The sequence below is a fragment of the Lepisma saccharinum genome, chromosome 14 (assembly GCF_977018435.1).
Source record: "Lepisma saccharinum chromosome 14, izLepSacc3.1, whole genome shotgun sequence".
Taxonomy (NCBI): domain Eukaryota; kingdom Metazoa; phylum Arthropoda; class Insecta; order Zygentoma; family Lepismatidae; genus Lepisma; species Lepisma saccharinum.
In genome coordinates, this window is record NC_139242.1 from 70,863,145 (window position 1) to 70,877,169 (window position 14,025).

General features: G+C 30.4%; 1 protein-coding gene across 3 annotated transcripts in view; it reads right to left on the minus strand.

The window, feature by feature from the left end:
• Positions 1-51: 51 nt before the first annotated feature.
• The window catches only part of LOC145999010 (regulator of G-protein signaling 9), a 304,822-nt gene continuing 290,848 nt past the window's right edge, over positions 52-14,025 (minus strand). For 2 of the 3 annotated variants that reach the window (XM_083135882.1, XM_083135883.1), the window contains one exon: positions 52-11,013. In XM_083135882.1, the coding sequence (XP_082992008.1) occupies positions 10,953-11,013 (61 nt within the window). In that variant the 3' untranslated portion in view covers positions 52-10,952. The remainder of the gene's footprint in view (positions 11,014-14,025) is intronic. The other variant, XM_083135888.1, reaches the window with a different exon arrangement.

A 14,025-nucleotide genomic window follows, 5' to 3' on the forward strand; every position in this document is an offset into this window, starting at 1 on the left:
ACTGATTGTGATGCATACTTCACATATTTCGTCTATTCATTAAAAGGACCCTTTAAAATCAATACAGTAGACTTTATTAGTCATTCTCATAAAGCTCTTTGTACAGCTAGTTTGCATCTAAAATCTACCACTCTCAATAAATTAACATTCTGTATGTACATGTAAAAGACAGATCGTAAACTGTGGTAATACGCTGGAAGATCTATTTGTGGAAACTGACACATCTCTGAAGTCTACTGAACACACAAGCTGTGCTGGGCTGTTAAAATTCCAAATGACAGAGTTCTTCTCTTGTTATGCAGTCTCTGTTAGTGCAGAACTCTCATTCATAAAGTGTCACCATGGTAGTGTGTACTTCAGAAGCACTTTCATGTAGAACAATCCATTTTCTTTCTCTACACACAATAGAACTGAAAGCACTTACAGTGGGGTAGTTTCTTTTAGCAAAAATTTTCCTTTCCTTTCATTCGAGAAACTTGCAAGAAAATTTACCATAGCAACAATAATCTTAGATACAATCTAAGGTCAACTTCATGTTAAAAATTAAAAAAAAAAATAGTCTACTTACGTTTCAGTATAGATAAAGTGATTCTTTCTATTTGTAGAATCTACTATGTACTAACAAACATTTTATCACAGCTCGCAAAATTTTGTCTTAGATTATCAAAACTAAACCCCTTAGTTCACCAAATGTATATTCATTAAATGCTTGTTCCTTAGGTTATAATCAAATTAAGAACATAAATGTAACCTGAAGAGTTCTTTAAGTCACATAAAAACACAGTGAACTTATTTTCAGTTGTAATCAAATAGAGTGCAATAACTAGTTAAAAATAATATTTAAGTAGCATGTCGCAAGCAGAGAAACCCACAATTGAAGTACTCATTGAAAGATTTGTAAGTAGACTATTCCTCATATCGTTAACACCAATCTTTTTTTTCCAACAATCACATTTCAACATTTTTTTACAAAAATTTTGGAATTCATTCATTACCTTATATAACAACAACTTCACACACATGTAGAAGAGAGTTTTCGCTTTTATTTTCTTGATCAACAAATATGTCTATTGATATATCTTTACACACAATATTCTTTTATTATGGCCTGCAAAGTGTAACAATATAATTATTTACATCCTTATACAATATCAAATACTGGTATGGAAGGAAAGGACAACAACATAGAGGTGATAGTAAATAGAACACAGGAAATAGACAAAGAGAAAGAGGAACAACAAGTTTTTGAAAGATATAACGACAGTACAGGGAGAAATGTTTATCTATTGTAATAGGTAGTAATGTAATGGTGATAATATTAAGTTATGATAATCATCTGAGAGAGAGAAACAGTCCACATTACATTAATGAGCAAATTGTTATTACATTTCAGAAATTATAAAGAAAGAAAAGGATATGTTCGTATATAGAGTGGAATTAGGTAATAACCTAAAGAACTATATCATTTATTTTAATCTTTGTTGTCCATGTAACATACCTGAGATACATCAAATATACTTCTATTCTTAATTTTCTTACTGCATGGGGATGTATGTGTATATAAAATGTTCCATTGAATCAAAATATGTAATATGGAAAGTAAAATTATGTATGTTTAACTGGTGCTGTAGTGTTATAAGTATAACTATTCTTGATAATACATTCGAAAGATTTGTTTATACATAATATAGGTATTCTTTCTGATAACATGCATATTCTAACATATTCTCACGACCGGATCAAGAAAGTGTGGGGCGTTACCCCCACACCCCCTATATGCCTTCATGGCATGGTGATAAGCACAGAGGAGCACTTTACCTTTTTCATACCCAAATAATAATTTAACTTAACACTACATGGAAGTTGTATATTGCTCATAATGTTCATGAACTTTCATTACTTCTTTCCTTTTAAAGACAGTTGGAAGAGGACTTATGTTTCATACAACAAAAGTTTCATACTAGATAACAACTGTATGTGAAATTACTTTTTTATATGCATTATTTTTCTTTTGTTGTTGTTGTTGCTGATGATGATAACGACACATTTACAGTACTGATTAGCCACTGTGTGATCTTCTTTTCATGCATTTATTGACTCTAAATGAACGCATTGAGGCTGTGCTGGACCTTCAAAATCATTTTTTTTTTTAAAAATCGTCCTTTCAAAAAATCACTATGATATTCCAAGTTCTAAAGAAATACATCCATTTAGAATGATTTCTAGAGTATTGAAGTGAATCTTCATATGGTTTGCGATCATTGTTTAGATATCTGCAATAATTTTGTGGCAACCAAAGAACGCTCCTTGGTGGCAACATATGTCTTTTTTTTTATCAGAGATAAAAGTGAAATAAAAGAATATGAGCATTCACTTGAATGCTCTAGAAGAAAAAGACGTAACTTTTCAGAATTTCGAATATCATAGTGGTTCTTTAAAAGAAGAGAAATTTTCGAAAACATTGTTGTTGCTACAGAGCAGCATCTTAACACAAGACTTGATTAAGGAACTGAGAAATCATTGGCAACAAAAAAAAATGGGAACCACAAAGGGCATGCTAAAAGCTTAATTACATATACAATTTGGTTGTGGTTTCAGAGACAATTAGTAAGAACTTTACGTAGCAAGTAATGCCAAGTAATAGGTTCAAAGCTTTCTATTTTTTCTATATATACAGATGTAATGTGATATTTTTACTGGTTTATGGCTTACTTCAAATTACAATTTCTTACCTTGCAACCTATATTTTGATTAAAATTCACTATAAATTGAAGTCTGTAGGATCATATCATGTGATATTAAAAGAATTATATGATTTGTATTGGTGACGACAGAGTAGAAGATGGGATTTCAGTAAGTTGCAATATGGATGCACTTCTCAGGGCTTTTACGTAAATTTATGAAGATATGAAAAGATACTTTGCAACACTTCTTTTGTTTATAAAAATATTCTCTAGATACAAAATATTGGATTTTAGGTACAAGAGAGTAGAATAAATTTGATCTAAAAGTAAAAATTAATTTGAGATCAAAACTCTAGTTGCTAGAGATTAGTTTGCAGATAATGATAAAGTAATGAATTGTCCTGTCCGAGTCCGGAAACAAGAAATCTACATCGATATGAAGCTACTTTAACACTTTTCAGCATTTTTTACTACATTCTTAGTGGAAGGTTTGTAACGTTCGCCCTATTGGATCCAGTGGCACTTGAACTTTTTGCACCACCGTACACAGTCATTGTTCTCTTTACTGTAGCAGAAACTTCAATAACTGTTTTCAAATTCTTTAATAAAATAATGGAATAGTATATATTCAAAAAATGCTGATGGACCAAAATATTCGCATCTCAAAAAATACATTGTGAGTATGTTGAACAAATTTTTGTGTGAAATCTCTGAACGTTAATACCTGTTTTATTTATTGTACAATGGAAATGCAACTTAAAATATTAACAGGTATCATTTCTTTTCCTTAATGTGTCGAACATACAACAGCTAAAACAACAAATCTCATTCAGATGTTATGCATTTCACACCATTACATCACCCCTTATAGATCTAGAAGAGATAACTTTTGGTCATTTACATCCAAAAATCTATATATAAGAACTGATTTTTCTCTCTGCTTAATATAATAACTATACTTCTTCATAATTAACATATATGAACTCCTTTAATTATGCACAAGAATCTGAAGTAACAGATTTATCATCTTATTATTACACAACCAACCAAGACACTGTATCTCCATTTATTATAATAACTTATCTCATATGTGTATATATATGTAGTTCTTACATATTTAAAACAAACATCAGATTTTGAACACATGTTCACATGTGCATACAACTTCAAAATTCAGCTGAAGATCACAGAATTATTTGCTGGTTTATGGCAACAAGCAAGAGGGCGATATTACATGGATAACAAAGGTGATTGTTTAGGTGACACGGGGTTTCTATCAGGTTAGATCCCAGAAACACCGTAAAAGCATTTGGTCCACTGGAGAAAATTTCCCTACCATATCAAAGCAAGACAAACTAATATTAGAGAGATGGAAAACTGAATGCAGAAAATTCAAGTTTGTGGATTTCTAACCCTGAGGGGGAAAATATTGAAATTACAGTCTTGTGTAGTGTGGCAATACTTTAAAAAATATAACTTGTAGTATCACTAATAACAAACGTTTCCCCCCACATTCCAAGGTTTAAATTCAGAACCTAACCTATCCAACCAGAATAAAAAAAATATATATGTATATCTTTGATATCTTTACAGTATACCCAGTATTTACAAATATGTTGGTGTTCTAGACCATCTCTCCAATTTAGCTATCTAAGCTTTGGTTCAAAAATGCTTGCACATGTGATGAAAATGGCACACACAAACTTTTTTTTTTTTGTTTTCTCTTTTATATACCAGCACTAAATCTTGTGTTCACTTGTTAGCTGCACATACATATATCAATATGTATATCTATATATATATATATCTATACAACTTCTCCTTTTTTGTTTTAAAAATTCTATAACTATGAAAATCTAATAACCTAATAACTATTCCTTAAATCTAAATAACAGGAGAAGCTTTTTGTCAGAACAATGTTTAAAGTTGGAGAAAACTTGAAACAGTGAAAATAGTAATCTGAGGCCTTTAATCAACATCTGCTACTGTTTCATGAGAAATCCCTTCTTATCAGTAACTGGAACTCAACTGCAAACCAATCCCATAATTTTTGCCTCTAAGACAATTAATTCTTTGGTATTCAAAAACCAAAAGGCACTTTCTATTTTCCAGCTGAACATTAATTTTGTTCCAATTCTTGATGACAAGATAATGGTTTTATTTTACAAGACTCCGTGTTAAATAGAATGGTATTTTAACTTTTAATTGGTGCACTTTCTGTTAATATCAAGAAAGAGAACCTCTGAAGGAATATGCCAAAACACTCAATAAAATCAAACACCTTGAAGTTACAAATTATTTTGTATATGACTGATTTTAGAACTGCTCTGATGACACAGAAAGGCATTTTCGTCTCTTAATAGCAGAAGGAAATGTGCAACTCCAGACATTCAGTTTGAAGTGCATAAGTTTGAAAGATGACAAATAGAAAACAAAACAACTATATGAATGAAAATTTTATATACTTAATTTTTCATGGATTTTTCAACCAGATAGATTTACGAACAGAAATCAATAAAAAATATTAATATTGAGTTTAAAAACTTTTAAAAAGTATGAAAGAATTTTAACAAATCGCCCTGATACTTCAGAAAGAATACATAGCAGTTACAGCTTTTTTTTTACATGCGATATGGAGTGTACATTATTCATTTTTGAAAGAAAAATGTAATAATATCACTTGCTCAAAATGTAAAAAGTGTCTACCAGGATAACTTAATATTGAATGTATCATAACTATTTTCTGATAACTAAAATGGAGAAAATATGTTCAATTTCACATTATGTATACATACAGTTCTGTCAGCTGTATTTCTGCCCTTAACACATTGTTTATCACATTGGTTTACAGAGGAGGACCAGCTTGTATCAAGTTCAATGTAGGAAAGATATTTATTTATCCTTAAGAAATTACAAATTCAGTTAGGTCAAACATTTCAGATTAACAACAACTATTTATTATAAATTTTCCTTGTGCAATGATACCTTTATTGTTATAAATTATGAAAGACATCAATTAGTTCAAAATTGGAGCATGTAACGTTTGGCATTCGTATTCATATTATATGCAAAAAAAGTAAAAACATTATCTGCTTTTGCAGGATATGCAGTCAGTGATTCTGTATTTTGTCCTAAGGTTTTCGCTATTCTATCAGAATTTCTTTTATTTTAGTGAATTGTATGTATACTCTGTACATATATATTGTTCTAGCATTATAAAAGAACAATTCATTATTGAAGAACTGTTCCTTAATAACAGAAATTACTAGAAATATATTATTGGTATAAAAATGTAACAGTCACAAATGTCTATATATTTACTGTATGGCACGTAATTCTGACATCAAAATGTCTTTCCATGCATTAATAATGTTGAAAACCAGATAACAGCAGTTTGGAATTACATGCGTTTACCATACACCACCCAGTGAAACATTATTTGCAATGTTGGGGAACATAGTTTAGAGTTTATTAATAATATTCTTAGTTCAATTATAATTAATTCAAGTTCTTGTTGTGCACCATTTAGAACCAATCATTATATAATGTTAAGTAGCACTGTATAATCACACAACACAGTTAAAACATTCTAATTAACTGTCACATGAATAATAATAAATCTGAAAGTCACATAAAACATCCTTTAGTAACAATTGCTCTAAAATGAGGGGGAGGGCATAAGCAATTCTAGTCAACACAAGTATAAGGAGGAGTTACATTGAAGGAAAAGCTACTAGTTGGAAACGCACAAAGGCTGTAGTTCAGGGCTCTATATGACATGAATTTCACAGCCATTTATGTATCATCACTATCAGTTATTCTGCAGCATTTAAAATCTATGAAAAATAATATGGTTTACATGTGGTTAAAAGTTCAGTTTAATTGTCTACCCTTACTTCAAAGAAAAACAACCTACAGTATGTTTATATTTTATGTAGATAATAAATACTATATCAGATTTTAAATTGTTTTTTACTTTCTACAAATACTCTTTGTACTTTTGGACATATTTCTACAAGACTCAAAGCAGTTGATCTGGTTCTATTTTTGTGTTTATATATATATATACACACACACTAAGATATCTATGATTTATACAGATATCAACCTTGTAGTTCCTTTATACCAATTGATCACTTCTCTTGATCAAAGCTAGGCATAATTAATAGATAATTTCAGGAATAAATTATACACTGAAATTCTAATATTTGCATGTAATTAAAATCATAAAGATCTAGGTATAAAGTTTGGAACTATGGTAAATTCATACTTAAACTACTCCATATTGAAAAAACAGAAGTGCATTAGTTAGATTAAGTTACTTGCTTAGTTACTCATCAGATCTTGTTGCTATATTTTTCAAGCTTATATTATTTGGGACATCATAAACGTAGAATCATTTGTAACAGTTTAAAACTTATCCATAAAATAGCTGATAAACTGCCAATTTTTACCTTCAATCTTAGAATTTTGGAGCATTAAATCCCATAAAATGTATTATTGCAAATAAAAAATCGGTAAATAGAATTTCACTTACCAGAAGAATTTTTGTAACAACTATCAGAATCTTAAATTTATTTAATGATTTCTTTTAAAGATGTTTCTAAAAAAACATTATTTAAATTATGCCTAAATATCGACTTCATTTTTAAGTTAAACATAAATATTGTAATTCAACCTCTTCGATTTAACATAGTAAAGAAAATATATGTAAAATAATTGCATTATAAAACTAACTCTGCAGTAATAATGCAAGAAGATCAAATAGTTAAGGGATTTTTCTTCAATTTTTTGAAAATGTAAGCAGATTTGTAGATATTTGATTGTTGAGTGAATAAATTAATTACTGTTATCTAAGAAAACACAGATGAAATTGAATTTTATTGTTACGAAATTTTAAACTGTTACTTTATTTTTATTAACAAACATACAATAAGAAAAAGCTTCCATTTATTTCAGCGATTATCTGAAAAAAAATCCTTTCCTACTGATCTTACAAAAGGCGGAAATAGAATCTGAATATTTCAGCAAGTTTTCTCCACATTTTCTTCATTGTATATTGAACAAATGTAAGATATGGCATGCTCTATCTTTTTTGACTTACATGAAACTTTAATTTGTAGCATGAAGGTTAGAAATTAATATGTAGTGTAAATTCTGAACAATATTTTAACATTTTCCCAAGGTTTCTGTTGATTGGAGACGCATTACTGAGAAATAAAGTGTGAAAATTGCTTCTGTAAAATGCAAGCAAATTGAAAATGATCATGAATAAAATTATTTAGAAATGTTGCATTATTAATAGTATAAGAATAACAATTTGCATGATATTTCTACATGTCAGAGCTAAGACTTTTTTAATTATGAAAATATATGCTTATTTTCAAATGTCAATGTGACTGGATTGGGTAGTTTGTGTTTAAAGTCCTCTTTTATGCACAGTAAGACTGGAACTGGACCTACAGTTTAAAGTGTGCCTCCACTAAATATCAAACCCAGATGAATTGCATTTTATTATTAAATCCTTCTTAAACTATAAATACTTGTTGTTGAATAGTAGAGTGAAATCACAAATACAAACTACTAAATAAGAATGTATCCTTTATTTAGGACACTGTTTCAATATCCATTAGAAGAGTTTTTGAATTCATATACAAAATATGATAACTAACTGCAGTTGTTTGACTTAAGATTTTCTTATTTATGTCTGTAGTTTTTCTCTTAAATTTACTTTGTGTATGTATAATTGAAGTAACTGGACATACGTTTTGCTGTTTCTCAAATGTAAAGTTGCTTTATTGAAGCTGATGCTACGTAGCGCATCTATGGATTATAAGTACTGTCATTCTGTATATTGAAAAATGAAACATGAAATCACTCTAATATTACTTTTTGTTAACCACAGGATACTGTGGACTTTATTTTCAGCCATGAACCAATGATTATTTGCATTTCTCAGTAGCATGTAGATGATTTTAGATATATCCAACTGGAACCATACAAAACACAATCAGTTGATTCCAAAACCACTACAATGAATGATACGACTGCATATTCATTAATACTCACTACACAAAAATGGCATCAAAGTCAGACGTTAACAAATAACAAATGTTATTACTTCTTCAACAGCAGATATTTTCTTGAATGTTAACACACACACACAGATATACATTTATTTAATACATGTATTTATCTATATGGAGATAATTACACATAAAACATAGATTAAATATGCTTATATTCATAAACACCTAATAATGTCTACCGTTGAAGAGTTTTATCTAGTTGCAAGATTTTTCAGGGAATAGTAACCTACTTTTAATTTTCATGTCTAATTGGTAGTGCATTTACTGACTACCAACTTATAATTTTGTATCTAAAAATAACTATTTTTTGTATTAAACTTTGTTTGTTGTTAACAGTATAGTCATGACATTGATGAATCCTGCTTCAACCATATGTGGCTTACTAAACAGCTTTCCATAACCCATCACAGATCCACAAAGTAACAATGCAGCCTCCATCAAGTAAGTGCTATTACAAGGGCTCAGGATTGATAGCTTACTTCAAGATTAAGGCTGCTCTGACTTGATGGATCTTTTAATAACCTTGCCCAACTTTCTGTATGAAACCTGCACCATACAATATTAACATGAAGTTGTCATGCTAATCATATATATTTTAAATGTATCAAAGAACTCACGTTATTGAGGTATTATCATCACTGGTTTACACTTTAGGGGAAGATATCATTATTTTTATTTAATGCTCATATTCATTTTGCATTTTTTTTATAATTTCTAACCTTATCTGTCATTGATCACTGGAAAAGACAAAAAAAAAATAATTTAGAAATAAGATCAAAAATATAATTGATTCAATGGCAGGACCATAATTTTTAAATATATTCGAAGTGTTTATCATGTCCCAATGAATATAGGTAAAAAATTAGCAAAACACTTCATGTTTGCTAATTTTTTTGCATGGAAAATTTAGCATCCACTTACTATGCAGACAATGAATTTAATACAATATGCAAGCTTTCTTTCGAGGCATAATACATATTGAATTCTATGCTGAAGCATATTTTCACATGTCTTACTCATAGAATAACAACAATGATCAGAGCTGTGTATATAGGCTTCCACAAGGTAACACGTATGGTATTTCAAACATTTGAATTCATGTTGTCATACTATACTAATCTTGTAACAAATCTTTTACATTGTAGAGAGATGCAGTAAAGGTGATGATTGCAAATAAGCTTAACATATGCTTCATACATGCTGTGGGCTTCCAAGTAGCTGAATTATTACAGATCTGGCCTACCGTTTGAGTGGTCGTGGATTTACGCTCCAGGAAGAGATTAAACATTTTAGTGCTGACCCAAGACTGTGCGTACAACTGGAAAGTTGAATCTGGTCTAGACAGGCAGATATTAAGGACGACTTAACAGACTTTTTTCTTATATGAACTGTATTTACGTTGTGCTCTCAATTTCTTACCAAAAATGGAAAAAAATACATAAGATGGCTGGCTCTTTGTGCACAAATTTGCCATCATATTTTATCTATTTAAGAAGGTTGTGAATCAAGTTAATATGGTTTACTGTAAACCATTCTACAATAAATATACTCTATGGTATTGTATTTTTGAATGTTAAAATTTTTCAAAATTACTTAATACTATTTTACATTTGGAATTCAGCAACATACTAAAGGATGCAATATGTATATTGTTGTAAATAATATGCAAATATATTTCTTTTACTACGTTTGTTGTAGATTATTGTCAGTATTCTGTCCCATACAAACTGCCATTTACTGTATAACTATCATTTCTGTAAAACTCTTTGAATACAATTCCAACCATGTGGTATGACAGAAAAATGTTCAATAGTGAAAAACATTACACAATAATATTTGTGTTCAAAGTTTACCAAATATTTTTTTCTTGATTGTGACTGTAAAGCAGATGAGAAATGACATGTTTACCGACAATACCCTGTGATCCATATTTCTAATAACTCCTTTCAAATTTATGAAATAATTTGAAGACATATAATTTTATCTTCAGGTATGTTTCCAAGTGACTTTTCTTGGGCTAAATGTTTTTTATGGACAACATACTTATATTACTTTTCTGGAAGTGCCTATATCTCTGTAAATATGAAAAAAAACAAACTAATTTTATCACTGCACTGCAAATCCTGTAGAAACAGATTAATTTCCTTTTTTTTATATTTTTGAGGCATTGGTAAAAAGGTTATAAATATCCAAGAGTAGCATATGTCTTCACAAATGGTGTGTCAACCTTGCAGCTTTCCCTGCAAATAAAATAAACAATATTTTCTTCTCTAAGAATGAAAACACAAATAACACACAAAATATGTATGAAACATTAACGAGCGTGTGCATGAGTCTGTGTAGAAATATATACCTGTGGTGTTTGATATTTGACCACTATACAAGATTGGACTGGGAACACAAATAAGTCAGTGGAATTTCATTAGTAGAGTGTCTTGAGCAAAATACCCTACCTCACTACCAAAAAGTTATCTGGATTTGCAGTGCTTAATGTAGAGTGCATTGGAAAGTATACTAAGTTAGAAATACAGATATGGAATATACTAATCAATTTGAACGACCCTTTTTATCATTAGCTGTTAACTCATGGCAAGCCCAAATACCCCTTTGTAAAAGAACAAGGGCCTCCCCGATGGCACAGTGGTAGCGTCATCACCTTGTAATCAAGTGGTCCTGGGTTAGTTTCCCAGTGGAGGCACATTGGTTCGGATCCCACTTTAAACTGTATGTCCAGTCCCGATTAGCCTTACAGTGCATAAAGTGGACTAAAAACACCAACTCAATCTCAATCTTTGTAAGAGAACAAGGCAATAAAGTTACTGTTAGCGTTTCTTGCTGTTCAGTAAATTTGTGTTGACTAATGTGGTTACTGGAGAATTCTTTGCCTCATAACTTTCCACATAAACTCATGAAGAAGTTATTCATTGTTAAATTATTATTTTACATATTTACATTTTAGGGATCAATTGATGTGTATAAAAATGTGCAAAATAATGATGAAGTTTGTAACTTTACATGAATTTTTAGAAACAAAAGCATATTAATAATCTATTTAGAGAATAATTTCTTTCTTCATGCTGCATATTGCGTTAGTGTGTCTGTGTGATTCTACAATGTTAAATATATTTTCAAATATACTTTGAATGATCACAATTTTAAAGAAATCAAAACAACAGTCAAGTCTAAACATCATAACAATCAGTGACATTAGAAAATATGTATATTTTATGATATATATTTCATTCTGCACTGAACAAGAAAATTTCACCCTTTTCCCAAAAACATGCACATCGAGTTTTAATATTTCAATAACGCTGTGATCTAAGTGATTTAGTGCAATTTGTGGGACATTTATTAGAGATGATAATGAAAATAATGATAATAATGTCGTCTGTTTTCCATATTTCATGCATTTGGAAATTTCTTGTTTTTTCACTCTCTAATTTCTGGCATGCAACACTTAGCAGTTAGCTAGGAGTCTGTTGTGGACCCTACTAATGCACTAAGTTGGTATTTTTGTCTATCCCTATTCTTTGATAATATTTTTTTCTACATAGTTTTCAAGAATAAGATTACTAAGTCACTAACTCCAATATTTTTGTGCTTCAAAACTTTATCATAGAATTTGTGCCGTCAGTGCAAATTGCGTTGAAAACTTACTTCATATTCATTGGCTTACTTAAATTTAAAAATTACATGCATTAAAATCACAAAACATGACAAAGTCACAACTGAATATTGAATTATATTTTACTAAACGAGCCTTACAAAATAATGAACATCAAGTTAAAATGAATTCAATCAATGTCAACTGATACCATAGGCTATTAGCAGCTCTAGTGAAAATTATGTCTTGAATTTATATCTGTTTTGATTCTTGATTAGAACTTAGTTGAAGATAATCTTTCCAACTCTATATTATTAGCATTATATTTTTAAAGTTCAATTAATACGAGGGTCATCTAAAAAATAAAGACCGTTTGGTTATACAAAATGAAAAACACAATATTTATTGGAAAAAAACAATTCTGTTAGATACCTGAAGCTTCCTTCAGTTCTCTACATAATCAGCTCCTACATTTAAACATTTGTCGTATCTGGGCACGAGCTTCAGAATTCCCATGTTATACTCTTCTGCTGAAAGTTCATTAAGCCAGGTCACTGCATTCTCCAACTCTTCATCACTTCCAAAACGTTTACCGCCCAGAAACTCTTTCAGCTTAGGGAAAAGGTGGAAATCGCTAGGAGCAAGTTCCGACTATAGGTTGGATGATCAAAAATTTCCCATCCAAATTGATCCAGCAATTCTTGAGTTGCACCAGCAATGTGAGGGCGGGCATTGTTGTGCAGAAGCACAATTCCTCCAGAAAGCATTCCTCGCCTCCTGTTTTGGATGGCTCGCCGTAGTTTTCTTAGAGTCTCACAATAACGATTTGCATTGATCGTAGTGCCTTTTGGCATGAAATCCACCAAAAGAACACCTTTACGATCCTTGTTTGAATGCAGTGACCACCTGGCTTAATGAACTGGCGGCAGAAGAGTATAACACGGGAATTCTGAAGCTCGTGCCCATACGACAAATGTTTAAATGTAGGAGGTGATTATGTAGAGAAGTGAAGGAAGCTTCAGGTATCTAACAGAATTGTTTTTCCAATAAATATTGTGTTTTTAATTTTGTATAACCAAACGATCTTTATTTTCTGGATGACCCTCGTAGGTATTGTTAATAAAAATAGTTATTGTAAGTAAATACTAGAACACTGGTTTATTCAGATTTTAAAAACTACATAATTGTAGGTTTTCATATTATAAAAATTTTAATTAGTTTGTTCCAATAGTTATAAACTAGCCTTATTAGCCAAAAAAGTTTTATACCAAAAGAATATCAACTTAAATTTTTGTAAATGGTTCATAGGGTTGTTTTAAAAAACACACTGTCTTGTGCTTATATTATTATCAAGGGCAGGAGCAAGGGTGATTCCGATTGGGCCACAGGGTCCCTCAAAATCAGGTTGGTATACTTGTTAGCCCTCCCTGTTAAAACGTAATGGGTAAATTTTGTGGAATATGTTGGGAATTTGAATTTTGTTTGTATCATGAGGTAAAAATATGAATATCAAAATACTTCTTTTTATTTTATGATATGTGAATGAATGAGTTAAAATTTCTGGGTGCATCAGCACATATGGACATTTTGCACTCTTCAAAGTATACAAAGAAAAATCTCCTTATGGGCAAGTCCATTGTGACGG